The sequence below is a fragment of the Chiloscyllium plagiosum genome, unplaced genomic scaffold, assembly GCF_037043375.1.
Source record: "Chiloscyllium plagiosum isolate Xiang-an unplaced genomic scaffold, Cpla_swu_hap1 HiC_scaffold_23, whole genome shotgun sequence".
Taxonomy (NCBI): domain Eukaryota; kingdom Metazoa; phylum Chordata; class Chondrichthyes; order Orectolobiformes; family Hemiscylliidae; genus Chiloscyllium; species Chiloscyllium plagiosum.
In genome coordinates this window covers 16,383,939-16,404,111 of record NW_028270161.1, presented here as the reverse complement: position 1 = coordinate 16,404,111, position 20,173 = coordinate 16,383,939, and the positions used below count along the sequence as shown (strand labels likewise).

The window sequence follows — 20,173 nt, the reverse complement described above, 5'->3', positions numbered from 1 at the left end:
TTCTACTCTATTCTACTCTACCAGCCAAAACCTGACACCAAGCAATTTCAGCAACTTACTAATGCAAAAATTTAGACACAAAGTAACAGATGTCTGCGCTCAGCTCTCCTTTCAGAAGTGAGCAGATATCAACTCTTTTTCATTAAGTCAATACTTCAGTACTATTTAGATATCAATTTGTTTCTTGTGGCCAGAATTTGCCTTCTACGAACCAAAAGTGAAACACTTTCAGCCCCAAGAACCTGACTGACATCTGATTATGACCACCACAGCCTCAAAACTGACTAAATCCACAAACCCTTGAGGCTGGGACTAAAAGAGAATTATTACAGGCCTTGGTTTAAAATTAGTTCTGCTTTGATATGATTGATCTGGAGCATTATTCCCAACTCTCAGGTTATGTGAAGTAATATATTTAAAAGAGAATCTTTGTGAAAGTCTCCATAAAAGGATTTTTTAATGAAATATATGTATTTAATAAAATTCTAATTAACTCAGCAGCAGTGTGGTTAAAATAACTGAATCACACCAAATGGCCTTTACATTTTTTTTATCTTGGTCTGAATCCAGCCAACCAATTGGGTATTAATATACACAGTGAACACCCTTCAGTACAATAGGTGAGAAGCAAGAAATTTACAACAAGAAGAAACATCTCAATGGGGCTGTGAGCCCTGGTTTTATAGAAATGTTAAAATGGCTTCCTCTCACTTCCAAAAAATGAAACAGTTGTCAGCTAGTTACTTGAAAGAAATAATGGAAAATAAATAAAGCACAATCTCGGTGTTTGGGACAGATTAGACAGAAGACAATATTCATTACATTAATCATGACAGTATTGCTGCCACCAGCCAATGAGTGAATTTTGACGATTTCTTGGATTGAAGTAAAGGACGGATGCATATGCCTTTTGTTACAAAAGACAAGATGAGCTAAGTATCTTCCCCCCCCCCCAAACCTAAATCTCCATAGTTCAACTCTGCAAACATATTAAAGGAAACAACAGAAGCTGCTATTTAAAAGAGTGAGAGATTACTTCATTCAAGTGTAATGGCCTTAACAAGATAGATGTGCAAACAGTCTTTCCTTTCATGAGTCAGTATAGACTCGAGGCCGCTGTTATAAAATTACAGGCTTCCCGTTGAGAGGAAAAATTTGGAATTCTTTGCATCAGGACGCAATGGAAGCAGAGTCATTGAATATTTTTAAGACGAAGATAGAATTTTGTGAAATAACATTGCAAAAGCTTATTGGGGTAGATGAGAATGTGGAATTCAAAAATTCTAAGTGAATGGCAGAGAAGGTTCAAAGTGCCTAATGGTCAACTTCTATATTAATTCCTTAAGGATATTTACAAACTACCTGAAAATAATAAAAAATTCTCTGCAGTGTCCCAGGAGCCCTAGACACAATATAATGCCAAGCCTTAGACAAGGTGCTGCTGAGGAGGCCACTAAATAAGATAAGACCCCATGCTGTCAAGGGTGAGGTACTGGCATAGACAGAAGATTGGCTGACTGGTAGAAGCACAGACTCAGAACAAAGGGTCAATGACTACACGAGTTCGAGAAGGGTCTGCGTTGGCTCCACAACCATTCACATTTGTCATTAACATTCTGGATGAAGGAAATGATTAGCATTGTGTCACCTGCAAATTTAGCAACAAAGATAGGTGGAGGGACAGGGTTGAGGAAGTAGGGAGGCTACAGAAGGACTTGGAACAGGCTAGGAGAGTGGCAAATGGAATAAAATTTGGAAAGTGAGAGGTTATGCACTTGTGTAGGACGAATAGAGGCATTGACTATTTTTTAAATGGGGAAAGACTGTGGAAATCTGAAATACAAGGGAGTTGGGAGTCCACATTCATGATACTCCTAAGGTGAACATGCAGGTTCAGTTGGCAGTTTGGAAGGCAAGTTCAATGTTAGCATTCTTTCAAGAGCCTAGAATAGAAGAGCAGAGCCATACCACTGAGGCGGGATAAGACTCTGGTCAGACTGCATTTGGAATATTGAAAGAGATTTTGGGTTCTGTATCCAAGGAACAATGTGCTGGCCTTGAAGGGGGTTTAGAGAAGGTTCACAAGAATGATCCTGGGGATGAAGGGCATGTCATATGAGTGGCAGTTGAGAACCTTTGAGTCTATACAAGATGGCCATTTAGAAGGATGAAAGGGAAATGACATTGAAATTTATATTTTACCGAGAGGTCTGGAGAGAATGTATGCTTCCACCAGTAGGATAGACGATGACATGAAAGCACAGCTCAGTGAAAGGATGACCCTCTCTAACTGAGATGAGGAGCAATTTCTTCAGTCAGAAGGTGGTAAATCTGTGAATCTCATGCCACAGAGGGCTGTGGAAGTTAAGCCATTGAGTGTATTTGAGACAAAGATGGATAAGTTTTTGACTGGCATGAGAGAAGGCATGAGAATCTGGTAGTGAATCATGTCAGGCATGATTGAATGAAGGAGCAGACTCAAAGGGCTGAATGGCCTAATTCTGCTTCAGAATCTTGTGCTGAAGCCATGTAAGTATTTAGATTTAAAAGCAAGCAGTTAAACAATGGTTTCATGGACTTCAAAGACAGCCGCTCACAAATATTTAGTAATGGCCCTTTGCAGGAGGTCCAACTTTAATTTCGTTTTTCCATCAGCCATAGAATATTTGACAACAGCAATGTCAAACTGCTAAGCAGCTGATTATATAATACCACAGGAAGAAGGTACAGTGGTTAGCACTGCTGCCTCACAGCTCCAGAGACCCAGGTTCAATTCCCGCCTCAGGCGACTGACTGTGGAGTTCGCACGTTCTCCCAGTGTCTGCTTGGGTTTTCTCCGGGTGCTCTGGTTTCCTCGTACAGTCCAAAAATGTGCAGGTCAGGTGAACTGACCATGCTAAATTGCCCGTAGTGTTAGGGGCAGGGGTAAATGTAGGGGAATGGGTCTGGGTGGGTTGCGCTTCAGCAGATCGGTGTGGACTTGTTGGGCCGAAGGGCCTGTTTCCACACTGTAAGTAATCAAAAAAAAATTCTTCATTCAGATTATTTTAGAGAGTGGAAATATTCACAACCATTTAAGCTTGAAGTGGAGATGTCAAAAAGAATCATCAAAATGCAGAAGCTTGATATTCTCCAATAAATAAATTGCTTTTCAGGGCCAGAGGTTGTCAAGTTAACATTATAACTTAGAACTCCATGAATAAACAGTTAGTCAATGGGGGATAACTTGAAGGAATTTTAGAATGAGACTGATGACACAAAGATAGAGGTTTACAACAAATCATGTGATTTCCATAATTTTTGCCAGGTCTTCAATGGCATATTCAATAAAAAAGAGGCAATGATTGAACACTACCTTTGGATTTCCACATTTAATTGCATGCATGCAAGTGTCCAAAGTCACTGTCAGTTTCACAGAGCACAGACAGTCTAAATTGCTAGTTTCATTGGCATTATACTAAAACATTTGGACCATCTAGACGGGTAACCACAACCTTGATCGAAGGGATGATTTGGAGATACTCCAAAAGCTAGTGTGCTTCCAATTAAACCTGTTGGACTATAACCTGGTGTTGTGTGATTTTTAACATTGATTGAAGGGGTAGGTCTTAAGGGAGTGGACAGGAGAAAGAAAATAAGGTAATTAAGGAGAAGCCTGATGCAGGAATTCATGAAAATGGGGTGTTTTTCTCCATTATTGCGGACTTGGTCGTGCTTAATTCACTTCCTGATCGAACCTTACAATGGTGACACAATAAGAGTTAAAAAATTCTAAAAGCGGTTAGGACAGAAAACAAGCAGCATCTGAAAGCTTTTCTTTTAATGTAAAAAAGGTCAGTTTCATAATTAAATGCACCAAATAACCGATGTCATTTCACTTCCTGTCACTCAACCTAATCATTACAATGATTAATCTGACACTTCTGTTTGTGTAATTCTGGTGAACTCCACCATCCTAAACCAACTCAACAACTCACCAACTCCTCCAGGCACCCAACTCGAGACTGTGCATTTTCTTGATAGTTTTCACAAGGCTACATCAAAGCATTAAATTTAGGTCACATTGGAAAAATATTTGGGGAGCACTGACCTAATTGTCAATGATGCAAAGGGAGAAAATGAAAAATGCACCAATTTCAGTAAGAAGTGAAGGTCCACTGATTTCTGCCTCCAATCACATGTCCTTTACAACATATCAACAACAAAGGTTCTGCCACAGTAGTTGATTTTGGAACTGGAAATATGTAAGGACATTCTCAAAATACAGATGAGGTAGCCATAATCAAATCTGGAGAAGCAGAATCACATTGACTGTTGAAGAAGTTAATTCTGTGATTAGGTACAAGTAATCATTCCACATCACAACAAAATCTATTACTTAGGGGCTGACACTGGTAAAGTCATTGTTTTTATTATCAAAATTCCATTTTTTGAGTGGTGCATTCTACCTCGGCAGACAAAATCCACTTGTCAGCTCATCAGCATTCTCCTCTTATACAGCATAAAAATATTTCCACTTAAATTGGTGCATTTATAAAATTTCCTCATGGGTGAAAGGCAAAAAGATTTGACAAATGTTTTTAGTAATATTCAAGTTCCGAACTACCAAAAACTTATTTACAACTTTTACACTCTTACACTGATTATATCACTGAAATAGCACACTTACATAAATCTTAGTCAGCACTGAGTTGTCTGATCTGACATGCTTAATCACCAATGAGATACATGGATATTAAGAAATCTACTACTCAAATAAAGGCATTATAACAAAGAATAATATAGCAGCTAGACTATTTCCTGGTATCCACTATGGTGTATAAACAGGAGTAAGCTAACAAAATTGTAGGATAACATATTTGACATACAGATGATAAGTAAATTTTCTCCTAAAAAAGACCAGTTTTATTTTCTAAACATTCAGTCACAAACTTATTTTTGTTCTGAGATGTAGTTGACTCTGCAAATGGAGCACACAGACTTCAAGTAACACCATGAAAAAGATCGATGAAATCACCTAAATTACAGTTTCTAAGTGTGCATGTTCACTTCTGAAAAGGTTTACATAATAACTCACATACCACCATTTCCATTCTGATTAGTTGCAAAGGGCTTTGGGTATTTTAAAATCTGAAAAGCATGGCATAAACACATGCTTGTGTTAATAATGGAAGTACTCAATTTACAAGTTTTAATTACAGAAGCACATTAGCTGACTGAACAATGACACTGTTGGAGGCAGAGGAGGATCTCAACAAAACAAATAATCCTACACTGCAACAATAGTTTGCCCCAAAAGAAAACATTAAGTAGATGAAGAACCAACAAGCAAGGCAACATTTTCACCCTATCTTTCTATGTTGCTTGTTGATGGCATGTCCCAATGAGAATTGCCAAGGATAGGCAGCTGCCAATAGAGACAGGTAAAAATGATTTGCAATTGCATGCAAATTTAATATCCTGCGATATCAGAACATCACTCATGGTTAAAAAGCAAATATATTTAGGACATAAAACCAAAAATTGAGTTTAAATTCAAGTGATGGGTCTGTGATTATGCAAAACCTTGAGAAATTCATCAGCTCTACAATACTTAAGCACCACAGTACAGCATGATATTTATAGAAAAGGAAACTCACCTCCTCTTGACAGGTCTGATAACAAATTTTAAAAGTTGTCAGGCAAGACCTCAATGATACATGGTGATCAAAACAGTGTCAATGCCACAAAGATTGACAGGAGCAGATGGTTTGTGTAATACTCGCTTAATCCCAGAAGCAAGATCCAATTAAAAAGATTGATGAAAAAGCTAATATCACAAAGAAGGGTATGTTTATACATACTCATCAATGGTGATATTTTATAAAAAAATGAAATGATTGGGTAGATTTGTTCAAAAAATCTACTTTCAGCTTAGTGGGGTCATCAGTTAGCAACATTTTTGCTGTTACTGGGAGCTTAAGAGTAAATCAGCACAAACCGGATGGATGGATAACAGAACACAAAATCATTAGCCAGAATTGTAATATAATTATGTTTCACTGCTCACCAATTTACTAATAATGCATCAGTTATTAGCTGGCATTCAGTTTCAAACAATCACAATAATAGAGTGATGTAGATGTTCATGAAAATTGGATATTGACTGACTTTTCAACAGAACTTCAGCAATGACCTCAAATTCTAACTCTCTTTCATCAATAATGATGCCAATATCTTGTGTCATCGATTCTCCCAGACCTGCTGAGTATTTCCAATATATTCTGTGGTAAAGTTATATTTCCAGGATCTGTAAAATTATGCTTTTGCCTTGTGGATTGCTGCATTATTGCCATATGTCAATCATGACAAGACATCATTAGTGAATGAAACAAAAAGACAGAGAAACTGATGCAGCTGTACTTACCAGAAAATCATGAAGCAGTAAAGCACACCTGGTGCCTCCAAGTTTTAATCAGGTTGAGGCTGCCAGGAGCATGGGGAAAAACAAGAGTTCCTCTGATCCTTATGTTTTAGTTGCATTCTAAATAAAATCTTTTAATCGAATATTATTTATAAAACATGTTAAGTGCACTATCATGACAGGTCACAATGGGTGGAATTTCCTCAGACCTTGAACAATATGCACATTGGTCTATCAGTTGAGAAAATATAGCGAAACTTGAAAAAACAGATTTTCTATGCCGAGAAAACACTCAATTCACATCCATGTGGTTGCATCTACTTTGGATTCTAGCATCTGTCTTAGAGACAAAAAAAATGCAGACGCTGGAATTCAAAGTAGACAGGCAGGAGGCTGGAAAATCACAGCAAGCCAGGCAGCATCAGGAAATGGAGAAATTGACTTATCGGGTGTTACCCTTCTTCCTGTTGTGTTCTTCCAGCTTCCTGCCTCTCAACATAGCATTTGTCTTGGTACATCCTTTAGAACCTAAAGGCTCACAGTACTCCTGTCCTCTCTTAACGTATTGTGCAATCACAAAGCCAAGCAGCTTGTCATTGTTGTCAGCAGTCAAGGGGTCTTGCACCATGTTACATAAATATCACACCTATAGCATTTGCCTGCACGTTATACAGGAAAGACAGTGCATGTCAAAGGACAGGTCCTTGATCAAGTCAACGGAAATTGTCATCAGTCAGGGTTGTCAGCACATTCAAGGGCAGTGTCAGAACTCAGTGCATGGGAATGGACATATCCAGTGAACTGCTTAGGTTAATCAAAGTCACAGTTCAGTTTCACTACAGTCTGTGGAGCGGGCCATGGCCAGTCCTGTAGGTCCAGTGCAACCAGTGTCGGGATTACCACTCGGTCAGTTGAGATGCTGCACAGATCAGTCGGCAAATGGTCACTCACCAGCAGGGTTGTTCTTTCAGCCAGGGGTGTAGTTCTGAAGGTCTTATCATTGCAAGACAAAGGGATTATTAGTGGGCACCACTGTAGCAGGAAGTTAGGAAGTCAACAATGTGAGGATTAGAGGGAAATTGCTGGGATGTCGGGTGGGGGGAGAAATAGGATTGTTTAAGCAGGGAAGCTCAGCTAATGAGGGTGGGAGACGACAGTGCATTTCAGGACAGTGGTTACCGTGAGAAAGTAAAAACTGATCAATTTCTCAATCAGCTTTGAAGCTGAAGCAATCACAAGCAATTTAAAAAATGTCACGGGTAGGACACAATTCACTAAAACACTGCAAGGTCTCATAGGATGCTTCAGAATATGAATTACCTCTCAACAGCCAATCTCTAAACTGCAATGCTGCCTTTCTTAGGGAATGGGGTGTGGTGGCAATGTTTCAATAGCCTTTTTGCACTTAGAATATATTGTATTTGTGTGGCACGGCTTATGCTGCATTCAGCCAAATAAAGGTCCAATATATCAAAAGGTGCATGTGAAGCATCTCATGGCCATTCTTGCCAGTCTTCAGTGTTCCACTCTGTGATGGGCTACACTAAGCTATCAAGCTTGGCTGGTGGTGAGAAGGGCTCTGCCTGTGAGATCCTTTATGCATGCCCGCAAGCTGCCCTCGAAGTGGCTGTGGAGGGGACAAGACTGTCACAAACCTACGCAAAGGAAGTAAGGAGTAGAATGCAGTGGTGTTTGTTGAGGTTCGTCCCAAGCAGCTCCGTGACGCGGGACTCCGTGCTCTACGGTCTGTTCCCCGGGACGCACACCGAGACGAATATCAACTGTGCCTGGAGGATCGTCAACTCGATCAAAGATGCTCTTTGTCTGTCCGAAACCTGTTGATCTTCCAGCTGAAGGAGCTAACCCCGACTCAGTGTTGCGGACTGGCACATTCCAAGGTCCAGGACGACGTGTTGAGGGACACGCTGAAGCTTGGGGCAGCTGCCGCCAAGGCGCGGTGGGGAAAGACCACCGTGTAACGTCTGCCTGCCAAAGAAGAACAGGGGGCCTACTCAGTAAGTGGGTTCCGCTGAAGCCTCAGCTAAATATATGGATGGTAAATGTACAGACCTGTACATACGAATGATTAATTCCGATCTTTGTGTGTAAAGAAATGCAAGGTGCACCTACGAATGGCACCACCAATTGTACAGATCATCAAAATATTTCATGATTAAAGTATATTAATGAAAAGTGTGCGCAATGCAAACACTGACTACTGATATCACTAAGAACCTGTTTTGCTTCGGATATGCCCCACATAGGTTCATAGAATCCAGCCACAGCATCATTAAAGATACAGAAATTGAGGACAAACAGATCGTGTCAGCAAGCCCAAACTGCAAATGTCTCCATATGAAGCTGAAGGCCCCTTCAGGCTGAACAGAGGTACAGGCAGCCCAGAGTTAATCAACCCTTGTCATATCTCGCAGATGAGTGAGGCAAATTCCTGCTGAAGACTGTGGGTGTCACGGGACACGGTTATAAAGCTACGTTTTTTCCATTGAGTAGTATTAGTGACCCAAAGGAGTAGAGAGCCATCTTATCCTGGAGGCTGCCAGGGTGACAGCTATGCAAAATATGTCCACAACTAACTGCTTCCAAGGATTTGTTGGGAACCTGTGTTGTATAACATAACTCTCAACTAAAAAAATGTATCAAGGATGTTATTAATGCAATTTGCAACAGACCAGACAACTTCATATCATGTCTACATGACAAAGTCAAAACTGTAGCCTGGATATAGCTGGTTTCCCCCAGGTACAGGGCTCTGTTGACAATACACACATTGAGTGAAGTATGCCACATCAATATAGAGTATGAATTTTCAACAGAAAAGTTTCTATTTCATCAAAGTGCTGTCATCACTGGTATCACATCCTTGAAGTCTGAGCCAGATACACTGCAAATTGCAAAGATGCCTGTACCCTTGGGAACTCTCATGTTATGCCATTATTTTGAGTCCCAAATGCTTTAAAAGAATGGTTACTGGCAGACAAGGGTTGCCCTCTACAACCATGGTACTGCAACTAAATTGTACAACCCATTCAGTGAAGCAAAGCATAGATAAAATTCTGCTCACTTTTTCATCTGAGCCATCATGGAGCAGAGATGGATTTCCAATGTCAAGATCAATTCGGAGAAACCTTGCAAAACAGTCTAGTGTGTTGCATAATCCTGTCATGTTGTGTTCTGCACATCTGGACAGGCAAAGACAGGATGTAATGAACGCTGAAGAGATGGGAAAAAGCCAGTTGCTTTCAAAGGTGGAGGATGAGAACTTCAATCAACAAGAACATCATCTTGCAGCATCACGTGCAACAAATCAGATAGGATGCAACTGGCTCCCAGTTCCAAAGATGGGAGCTGGGTGAAGTAATCATTCATTGACTAGATTTTTGTTCCTCCAAAGACAAACATCCCACTTATCCCAGAAGCAAATGCTGCCTTTTCGGTTTATTTTTTTCTACAGTTTTTTTTGAGGTTCAACAGAAGTTAATGTTTTCAAATGTTTTGAAGCAGCCTTATGCCCAAAAAAACCCAATCAAACCAAATTATTTGAAGATTTTGCTTTTATCCACATTCTCTGTAGTTGACTGACCAGCCCAAACCACCCTTGATTTATTCATTCAACATCCATCCAGTCTCCAGCTTTGAGTTGAGAACATCTTGATGCCAAAGTGTCTGTATGCTTCTTTGGTCAATAATTAACTTGCAATTTTTGATCCAGGCTAATTCCCATAAACAAACATGAGGTCATTTGTGCAATTTTTTGTTTACAAACAAACTGCTGCTCAAAATTCAAAGTTCATTTCTCAACTTCAGCTCTCAGTTCCAAGCCAAAAATGAGAAAAATGAAGAACAGTCATGGACTTGACAATATGAACGTGAGCTTCAATTTGCAATGAAGGCTCACCCATGCAACATAAAGAATCAAAGAATCCTGAGAGTGCAGAAGCAGGCAATGTGACCAAATAAGTCCACACCGACCCTCCAAAGAGAATCCCACCCACCTACTCTATCCCTGGAACCTTGCATTTCCTTTGCAAATCCACCTAGCCATCATAACATTATGGGCAATTTAGCATGGCTAATCCACCTAAACTGCACCTAAATTGGCCTGTGGGAGGAAACCACAGAACCTGGAGGAAACCCACACAAACACGGAGTGTGCAAACTCCACACAGACAGTCACTCGTGGGTGGAATCGAACCTGGGTCCCTAACGTTGTGAGGCAGCAGCCACCTTGCCACCTCAATGTGTATCCTCAGAAGAGGATCCCCCTGCCCTCCAACAACGTACAGTAAAGAGTTTATCCTGGCTGGCAAAATTTTACCTGATGCACAGCTAGACTTGAAATATGCTGCACCAGCACAAATCCTGAAAATGGTGAGTATTTTCTCTGCCCATTCATTCAAAATGACTCAGTATGATAGAGCATGGTGCATATGTTTGAAAGCGAACAGCATGAGATAACTTGCTGGAAGTCAGAGACAGAAAAACCCTCCCAAAGTTGATACTTAGCTGAGTCTTTGGTCAAATTCAGCCAAAACGTTATTGTAGATAAAATACATCAGAAATCTTGCCCGGAACATTGTTTACAAGATTGCTGTCACTTATAGCTCAGTGCAAATATTCCCTTGTTGGTAACAATGAATGGTGGCTCAAAAGGTTAGTATTGGTGCCTTACAATGCCAGGGACCTGGTTTGATTCCAGTGTTTGGTGACTGTGTGGAGTTTGCATGTTTGCATGGATTTCCACTAGTTGCTCTGGTTTCTTCCCACAATCCCAAGGTATGCAGGTTAGGGGGATTAGCCATGCTAAAATTGTCGATAGTGTTCAGGAATATGGAGGCTCGATAGATTAGCTATGATAAGTGCAAGGTTATAGGGATAGGGTAGGGAAGTGAGTCTCAGTGGGAAGCTCTTCAGAAGCTCACTGCAGACTCGTTGGGCCGAATGGTCTCTTTCCGCACTGCAGAGACGCTATGATCGCGTACTTGAAGAGAAACACAAAAAGAAGAGGGGTTGACCACCATACCAGGATGAAATATATTGGTAAAAATCACTGCCCCTTGCTACTATGGCTAACTATAAAGAAAAGGTCTGAACTGTGAAACAAAATTCAGTGTGACATTTACGCTGAGCGACTAAACAGTACACTAGTTTGAAAACTATTATGGCTGATACACAAAGGAGAAATGCTCATACAATACAATTAGATATTCTCAATTTTAAAAAAAATTAAAGCCAATTACCGGACCATAATAATTTTTTTCATCTATTAGTTATATTAATATTAAATCTGCATTCATGCCTTTGAGTAGTAAATGGGCAGAAGACCCATTCTGGCCTGCACTTAATGCCAATTTATAATAATTCAGTTAAGATAATAAACTCCATGCAGAAAAATAATTGAGTTCACAAAACGTTATGGCATGAAGTCATGGTTCATTTTCCCATGCATTTCACAAACACAGGGTTGGATCTTAAAATTACATTAATGACATGCATGCACATATAATCAATAAAATATACCATCAGGTCACTTCAGGACGAGTTAAGCAGTTCAACAATGCTACAATGTACAACATCATTATTTTTGCCAAAGAATGTTATCTATCTGCGCAATACTTAAGTACTGAGTTAACTACTGTATGATACTTCACTCATCTTTAACTAGAATAAAAAGGAGTCTTTGGGGTTGTTTTCGAAGCTTAGTGACAGCTCTAAAGACAATTCAGATAAGCACACCGCAATGGCATCAGACTCGTGATATGTAAAGAAAATATAAATGCCATCAGCACAGAAAAGTATTTGGCAAAGCATTTACTATTATCAGACAGTGTAAGCACATTCTTGAACAGACACCACCTCCTTATTCTGGTGATAAAAGGCCACTCAGTCAATTGAAGTGCATCGCCAGTTTTGTTGTCATATTGCGTCGAGCTATATTTTAAAAGTCCCAATTTTTCTACTTCTTGTCACGTGCACAGAAAATTATCCAATAGTTTATTCCAACAGCAGAAGACGGCCAAAATGAATCCTGGCATTCTATTATGTTTAGAAGTAAACACAAGGAAACAGCAGCAAAATCGAAGGTCACAGCATGAGAAAATATGTTTCTTAATTTATTTTGACAACAATTGAGACACGACTTCCACAAGCCTTCTGTGGTACAGAATTCTGAAGGATCACAGCCCTCTGAGTTTAAAGAAAACTCATCTTGGACCAAAATGGCAACCTCCTTATTTTTCAATTGTGGTCTTTGGTCCAAGGCTCCCTGACCACAGAAAACATCTTATCTGCACCTACCCGGTCTATCCTTTTCAGTATTTTGTAATTTTTAGATTAAATTACCTCTTATTCTTCAAAACTCTGGAAAGAATACAGTCAAGTAAAATTGCTCCTTAATGATTTGCTTGTCCTTGTTGAAGATCAGTCATCATAAAGTCAAGCACAAGTGTGTGAGATGTCAACAGTAAATTTAAATTTCAGATAAGATTTAGAGTTACTAACCGTCACAAAAATACTTCAAAGCATTTCCACCAAATATTGAATTCATGATACTTGCATTGCTTTTTTTATAAAATAACAATGACCACAATCCTTACTGCTCAAAAGAGTTAATTGCCTGCCATCCATCATATAAAAGCAAAGTTAGGGCTCTTGTGGGACAGTAGCTATGTCCTTACCAGAGGGCTGAAGTTCAAGCCCATCTGATTAGGAGGAGTGAAATGGCATCAATGAACAGGTTGATTTGAAACTACCTACGTAGGAAATATCTAAGACAAATTTTCAGCCTAAAAGCAAAAAGAACCACTTACATGCAGTAATCTATTCAAAACATGGAAATACATCCAGTCCCACTGATATTCAGAATAAATATTAATAATTTGGATGGTTACCAAATGTAATATTTCTAAATTTGCTCATCTCCAAACTAAACGCGATTGTGAGCAGCAAGGAGAACATGAAAAGGCCGCAGTCGATTGAGCCAGTATTCACTGGAGTTCAGAAGAGGGAATCTCATTGAAACTTATGAGAGTGACAGGATAGTTGTTATAGGGAACTTAAACTTTCCAAACATTGACAAGAAATGCTATAGTTTGAGTATTTCAGTTTTTGTCCAATGTGTGCAGCAGGGTTTTCCTACACTGTATGTAGACAGGCCAACAAATGGGGAGCCACAAAGGATTTGGTATTGGGGAATGAACCCGGCCAGGTGCTAGGTTTGGAGGTAGGCGAGCACTTTCATGAAAGTGACCACTATTCGGTTATGTTTACTTTAGCGATGGAAAGAGATACATATATACTGCAGGGCAAGAGTTATTACTGAGGGAATGGCAATGATGATGTGATTTGGCAAGATTTAAAATGCAGAGGATGGGGAAGGAAACTGGAGGTGATCAGCACAATTAAAATGTGGAGCTTATTCAAGAAACAGCGTCTTGTGTCCTTGATAAGAATGAACCTGTCAGGCAGGGAGAAAGTTATGATCGAGGGAGCTGGGGTTTACGAAAAGAGTTGAAGCTCTTGTCAATTGGAAGAAGGCGGCTTATGTAAGGAAGAGATGTAATGGCTCAGTTCGGGCACTTGAGAGTTAAAAGTTAGCCAGGAAAGACCTAAAGAGAGAGCTAAGAAGAGCCAGAAGTCGTTGGTGGATAGGATCAAGGAAAACACTAAGCTTTCTATAGGTATATCAGGAATAAAAGGAAAGAGGAGAGTAAGATTAGGTCCAATCAAGGATAGTAGTGGAATGTTGAGCGTGGAGTCAGACAAGACAGGGGAAGCACTAAATGAATATTTTTCATCAGTATTAACATGAGAAAAAAGCAACGTTGTCAAGGAGAATACTGAGATATAAGCTACTAGACTAGATGGGATTGAGGTTCGCAAGGAGGAGGTGTCAGCAATTCTGAAATAAATAAGTCCCCTAAGCCGGATGGGATTTATCCTAGGATTCTCTGGGAAGACATTGCAGACAAAGATCTTTATGCCATCATTGTCCACAGGAATAGTGCTGGAAGACTGGAGGAGAGCAAATGTTGTTCCCTTGTTCAAGAATGGGTGTACAGTCAACCATGGTAATTATAGACCAGTCAGCCTTACTTCAATTATGGGTAAAGTGTTGGAAAAGGTTATTAGAAATAGGATTTATAATATCTCGAGAGGAATAAGTTGAATAGGGCTGGTCAACACGGTTTTGTGAAGGGTAGGTTGTCCCTCATAATCTTTACTAAGTTCATTGAGAAGGCAACAAAACAGGTGGGGATTAGATAAAGCAGTTGATGTGGTTATATGGATTTCAGTAAGATGTTTGATAAAGTTCCCCATGGTAGGCTATTGCACAAAATATGGAGTCATGGGATTGAGGGTGATTTACTGGTTTGGATAAGAAATTGGCTAGCTGAAAGAAGACAGAGTGGTGGTTGATGGGAAATGTTCATTCTGGAGTTCAGTTACTAGTTGGGTACAACAAGGATCTGTTTTGGGGCCACTGCTGTTTGTCATATTTATAAATGACCTGGATGAGGGCACATAAGGATAGATTAGTGAATTTGCGGTTGACACGAAGGTCAGTAGAGCTGTGGATAGGACCGAAGGATGTTGTAGGTCACAGAGGGACATAGATAAGCTGCAGAGCTGGGATGAGAGGTGGCAAATGGAGTTTAATGTGGAAAAGCATGAGGTGATTCACTTTGGAAGGAGTAACAGGAATGCAGAGAACTGGGCTAATGGTAAGATTCTTGGTAGTGTAAATGAGCAGAGATCCCTAAATGTTGCCACCCAGGTTGAAGGGTTGTTCAGAAGGCATACGGTGTGTTAGCTTTTATTAAAAGAGGAATTGAGTTTCAGAGCCATGAGGTCATGCTGCAGCTGTACAAAACTCTAGTGCGGCAGCACTTGGAAAATTGCATACAGTTCTGGTGACCGCATTATACGAAGGATGTGAACGTTTTGGAAAGGGTTCAGAGGAGATTTACTAGGATATTGCCTGGTATGGAGGGAAGGTCTTAAGAGGAAAGGGTGAAGGACTTGAGGGTGTTTTCGTGAGAGAAGAAGGAGGTTCAGAGGTGATTTAATTGAGACAGATAAGATAATCAGGGTATTAGACAGGGTGGACAGTGAGAGCCTTTTTCCTCAGATGGTGATGGTTAACATGAGGGGACATAGCTTTAAATTGAGGGGTGATAGACATAGGACAGATGTCAGAGATACTTTCTTTACTCAAGAGTTGTGGGGGCATGGAACGGCCTGTCTGCAACAGTAGTAGACTCGCCAACTTTAAGGGCATTTAACATGGTCATTAATTGACATATGGATGAAAATGCAATAATGTAGGTTAGATGGGCTTTAGATTGGTTTCACAGGTCAGTGCAACATCAAGTGCCAAAGGGCCTGTACTGCGCTGTAATATTATATGTTCTATATCCAATTGGAGGAGGGGCTCTTCAGCATCACTTTTTTAAATCCTTACTCAACAATCTCAATGCTGCCTTTCGTGAACTATTCTTCCACATTGATGTCAGATCCTTAATTTGAGGAACATACTGCAAAGACTTTTAGAGCTGAAGCCTAAAACTTTCAGTTTTCCGAAATCAAGGAATGAAGCGAGCAGTGAGTTGTCAGACAATGCATAGTGGCTTAACTTTGGGTTTCTTACAGATATAATGTCAAAACTGAATGATTTGAACAGTAAACTGCAGGGAAAGGACAAAAACTTAAACATACGATTAATGCTGTGAATGCATTCAAACTGCAATTGAGTCTGTGTTCGTCCCAATGAAAAATAAAACAATGGAACACATTGAGTCTGAAGAAATTACTAAAACAAAATCAAATGCAATGAGAAATGGTCCCAACCAGACAACTTTGTGCATCTCTTAAGAAGCCAGCAGAAGAATTCAACACATAATTTCAGGAGTTTGATGTCAGGGAAGGAACTGTCGTGTTTTACTCAAATCTATTCCTTCAAGCATACATTACGTTAGCTGTCAAATTTCATCAAACATTTGATTTACGAAGTAACATAGTTTACGAAGTAATGGAATTAATGATGATGCAAAATGATACGGAGTTGAATCCAGACCAAGGATCAGTAATACCCACCTCACATACCTCAGACAGCATTCTCCCAAAAAATGCAAATATGCAAGTCAAGTATCTTATCTGTCTCAGAAAAATATTTGATGGACAATATAGAGTCAGAGTCATACAGCACAAAAACAGACCCTTTAGCCCAACTTATCCATGCAAACCAGGTTTCCTAAATTGAACTAGTTCCATTTGCCTGCACTTGGCCCATATCCCTCTATACCTTTTCCATCTCCGTCCCTTTCCAAAAGTCTCTTAAAATGGTTGTAACTATACCTGCATATACCACTTCCTCTGGCAACTCATTCCATATACACACTCCTTTCTATCCCAGCCATCTATAGCTGACACATGCATCCTTCTTGTTCTTGACCAGAGCCTCAATGTCTCTAGTCATCCAGTGTTCCCTCCTCCAGTCAGCTTTGCACTGACAGGAACATGCTGTCCCCAAATTCTCATGCTCTCACTTTTGAAACCTTCCCATTTGCCAGACATCCTATGAACAGCCTCCTCAATCAACTTTTGAAACGTCTTGTCTAATACCATCAAAATTGGTCTTGCCCTAATTTAGAACTTTAACTTGTAGACCAGGCCTATTCTTTTGCACAACTCCTTCAAATAGAATTATGGTCATTGGTCCCAAAGTTCTCCCCGACTAATACCTCGGGTCATTTACCCTTGTTTATTTCCCAAGAGAAAGTCAAATTTTACTCTTTCTGTCATAGGACCATCGACATATTGATTGAGAAAGTTTTCTTGAACACATTTGAATTCCCCCCCCCCACAATCCATGCCCTTAACTGGCAGTCCCAGTCTACAGTTGGGAAGATAAAATCCCCTTTTATTACAACACAATTACTCTTAAAGTTATCTGCAATCTCCCTCCACATTTGCTCCTCCATTTTCCACTAACTAGTAGAGGCCAACAAAGTGATCATCCCCTTCTTATTTCTCAGTTCCACCCAAATAACTTTACTGGACAATCCTCCAGGAATATCCTCTCAAAATACTGCTGTGATGTTTTCCCTCATCAAAAACATCACCCTCCCTCCTCTCTTGCCTCCCCCCTGTTCTTCGTATAGCATCCACACCCCAGAACATTAAGTTGCCAGTCCAGTCCCTCCATCAGCCACGTTTCTGTAATAGCTACGATATCCCAGTCGCATGTTCCCAGCCATGCCTTCACTTCATCTGTCTTACCCGTCAGGTCTCTTGCATTGAAATAAATGCAGTTTAATTCTTCAGTCTTCCCTCGTTCTCTGCTGTGTTCTTTTCTGTCTTGTCTATTTAACTTGCTGTTTTAACTTCTGAAAAAGCCTCAACATTTTCTCAACTTCCCAAACAGCTCGAACAATTCTCCCTGCCAGGATAATGCTTCTCCTTAAGTTCAGATGTAACTCGTCCCTCTCGTACAGGTTATGCCTTTCCCAGAAGACATCCCAGTGAACCCTTGCCCCCTGCACCAGCTCCTCAGCCAGCATTCATCTGTGCTACTTTCCTATTCCTACTCTCAGTAGCACATGGCACTAGGAGTAATCCAGAGATTACTACTTTTGATGACTCAGAATCAAACTAAAATCCAGATTTCAAGACACTGAAAGACAGAGCAATCAGTCTGAGACTTGATGCGTCAAGGGACAAATTGAATACTTGTGTAAACTTCGTTTTAGTTTTTTGGAACTATAAAAACAAACGGCTGATTCTATATTTTCTTCAGGATAAATCCTAGGTTGTATTTAATGATATGTGTCAGTGACTCCTGTAAGTACAAGACCATTTTAAATATAGCAACCGTGATCCATTCCGAACCTCTGAGAAAACTTTTGACTATGACAAAAATGGACAACCAATTCATGACTTAGATTGTCTGTAATTTAAATATCAGGGATCTTTCATGGAGTAAAATGTTTTTAAAAAGAGAAAAACGCTCATTTAGATCATGAATAAACAAGCACCAGTTGTTGTAAAAATTATAATCCTTACAAAAAAGGCACTGAAACTCAGGTCTGTACCCATTACATAATTCACACCCTTCTGGTCATTTCACAGATTGGGATGAAAGTCCTCTGGAGATGATCCAGTTTTTAAAAAACGATCAAGTGAGATGTGACAGTACACAAGTGAATTTTATTTCAGGTAACTGCTTTTGGGTCAGAAGAGAGAAGGAAAATGGATAGGCAACAGAAGAATTGGAAGGCACTCTATTTTTCTCAGAAGACAATGCCAGTGGAAATAAAATTTCAGAAAATTCAAAAGATATCTACAAATCTGATGACTGCTGAGACAAGTCATAAATTAATCAACCATTGTCTCAGGTTAAATCTAGGACATCAAGGACTTGTCAAACTCCATGATCTTGAACATGGTTTTAAAAGAAGCTTTTCAGCTCTTGAAACTTGATATTTGCACTTTGGTGTCTATTTGCTGTTCATGTGTTTTATTACTTTTTCAGCATTAGTGATAAAACTCATCCGTTTCACCTCAGAAAACTTTGAAACTGGCTTAAATTTTGACTAGCACTATGTTTTAATTTAAGGGTGACATAGCTGTATACCAAAAAAGGAGAAAAAAAAATCTTTGTTGTATCCAACTGAAGGTGTAAATAAAAAGAGGGGAGTTAATTTATCCTTCTTCACCAAAATCAACAATATAATATCCTCCTTTTCGAAAAATGTAAATAACATCTAATTAATTTACCTTGTAGTTCTCCACTCTTGCTGTACAGCTCCCGTCTTTGCTCACGGAGGTATGCACTCATGCTGATGGCATGTGAAGATGATTCAAACCTGCAAATGGACAAATGTAATTGAAGTATAATCAATATTATTTATGCATCATTTCTCTAATGTAATACTAAGCCATCAGCATTAAAATGCCTTTGAAATTGGAATGTTGCAATTCAGGCTCATATAATGCAACTTGTATATTATCTTATTTTAGGAGCTCCAAAATGTGAGAAGAGACATGTGAAATTTACACTATTTTCACAAGGGCAGAGAAGTCAAAGATAAGAAAACAATTTTTAAAATTATATTCAAGGTTTTTAATTGAACCAAGACACAGAATATCATTTCACTAACTTGAAATTATAGGCACAAATCAGGTGAAAGAGTTGCTGGAGCAGGGAATGTTTTGCCACACGTAGCTGTCAGGGGACAGACCATTTCACCTTGTAAGCAAAAAAAATGGAAGGCGCAAATCAAATCTGAAGTAAAAAAGTGGGGAAGACAGGCCCATGGGAAGATAGTAAAACAAACAGGTGGACATTGAATTGCTTTGTCAAAGTGGTAAAAGTGATGAAGAAAGTCAAAAAGTCTGGTCGCATTTATGGATAGGGAAAAAGTTCCATTTGGCCTCATACCCTGTACTAAGCTTGACAATCATTACATTAGTTATTGGCTAAGCACAAATTTTGTATTCAGTCATGGTATGTGTGAATCAGCATTTAGTACCCATCCCTCGTGCCAGAGGGCAGTCAACCTCACTACTTTACAGTCTTTCGGACTGTAAGTTCACCAATTTCAGATCATAACCAGTGCATTATTCTTTCAGACTGTCATTGATCATGATCCAGATTTTCTAATTTTCTGCTCCTTGAGCTTGATCTTTTCTTTTCACTAATATCCTATTACCACCACCTTTTTGCCTAGTAATATCAATCCTGTGTACTGT

General features: G+C 39.6%; 1 protein-coding gene across 1 annotated transcript in view; it reads right to left on the bottom strand.

Moving 5' to 3' along the window:
• Positions 1-20,173, bottom strand: part of exoc4 (exocyst complex component 4) — a 604,047-nt gene that overhangs the window by 456,574 nt on the left and 127,300 nt on the right. The window contains exon 8 of the mRNA XM_043714034.2: positions 19,199-19,287. Coding sequence (XP_043569969.2) covers positions 19,199-19,287 — 89 coding nt within the window. The remainder of the gene's footprint in view (positions 1-19,198; positions 19,288-20,173) is intronic.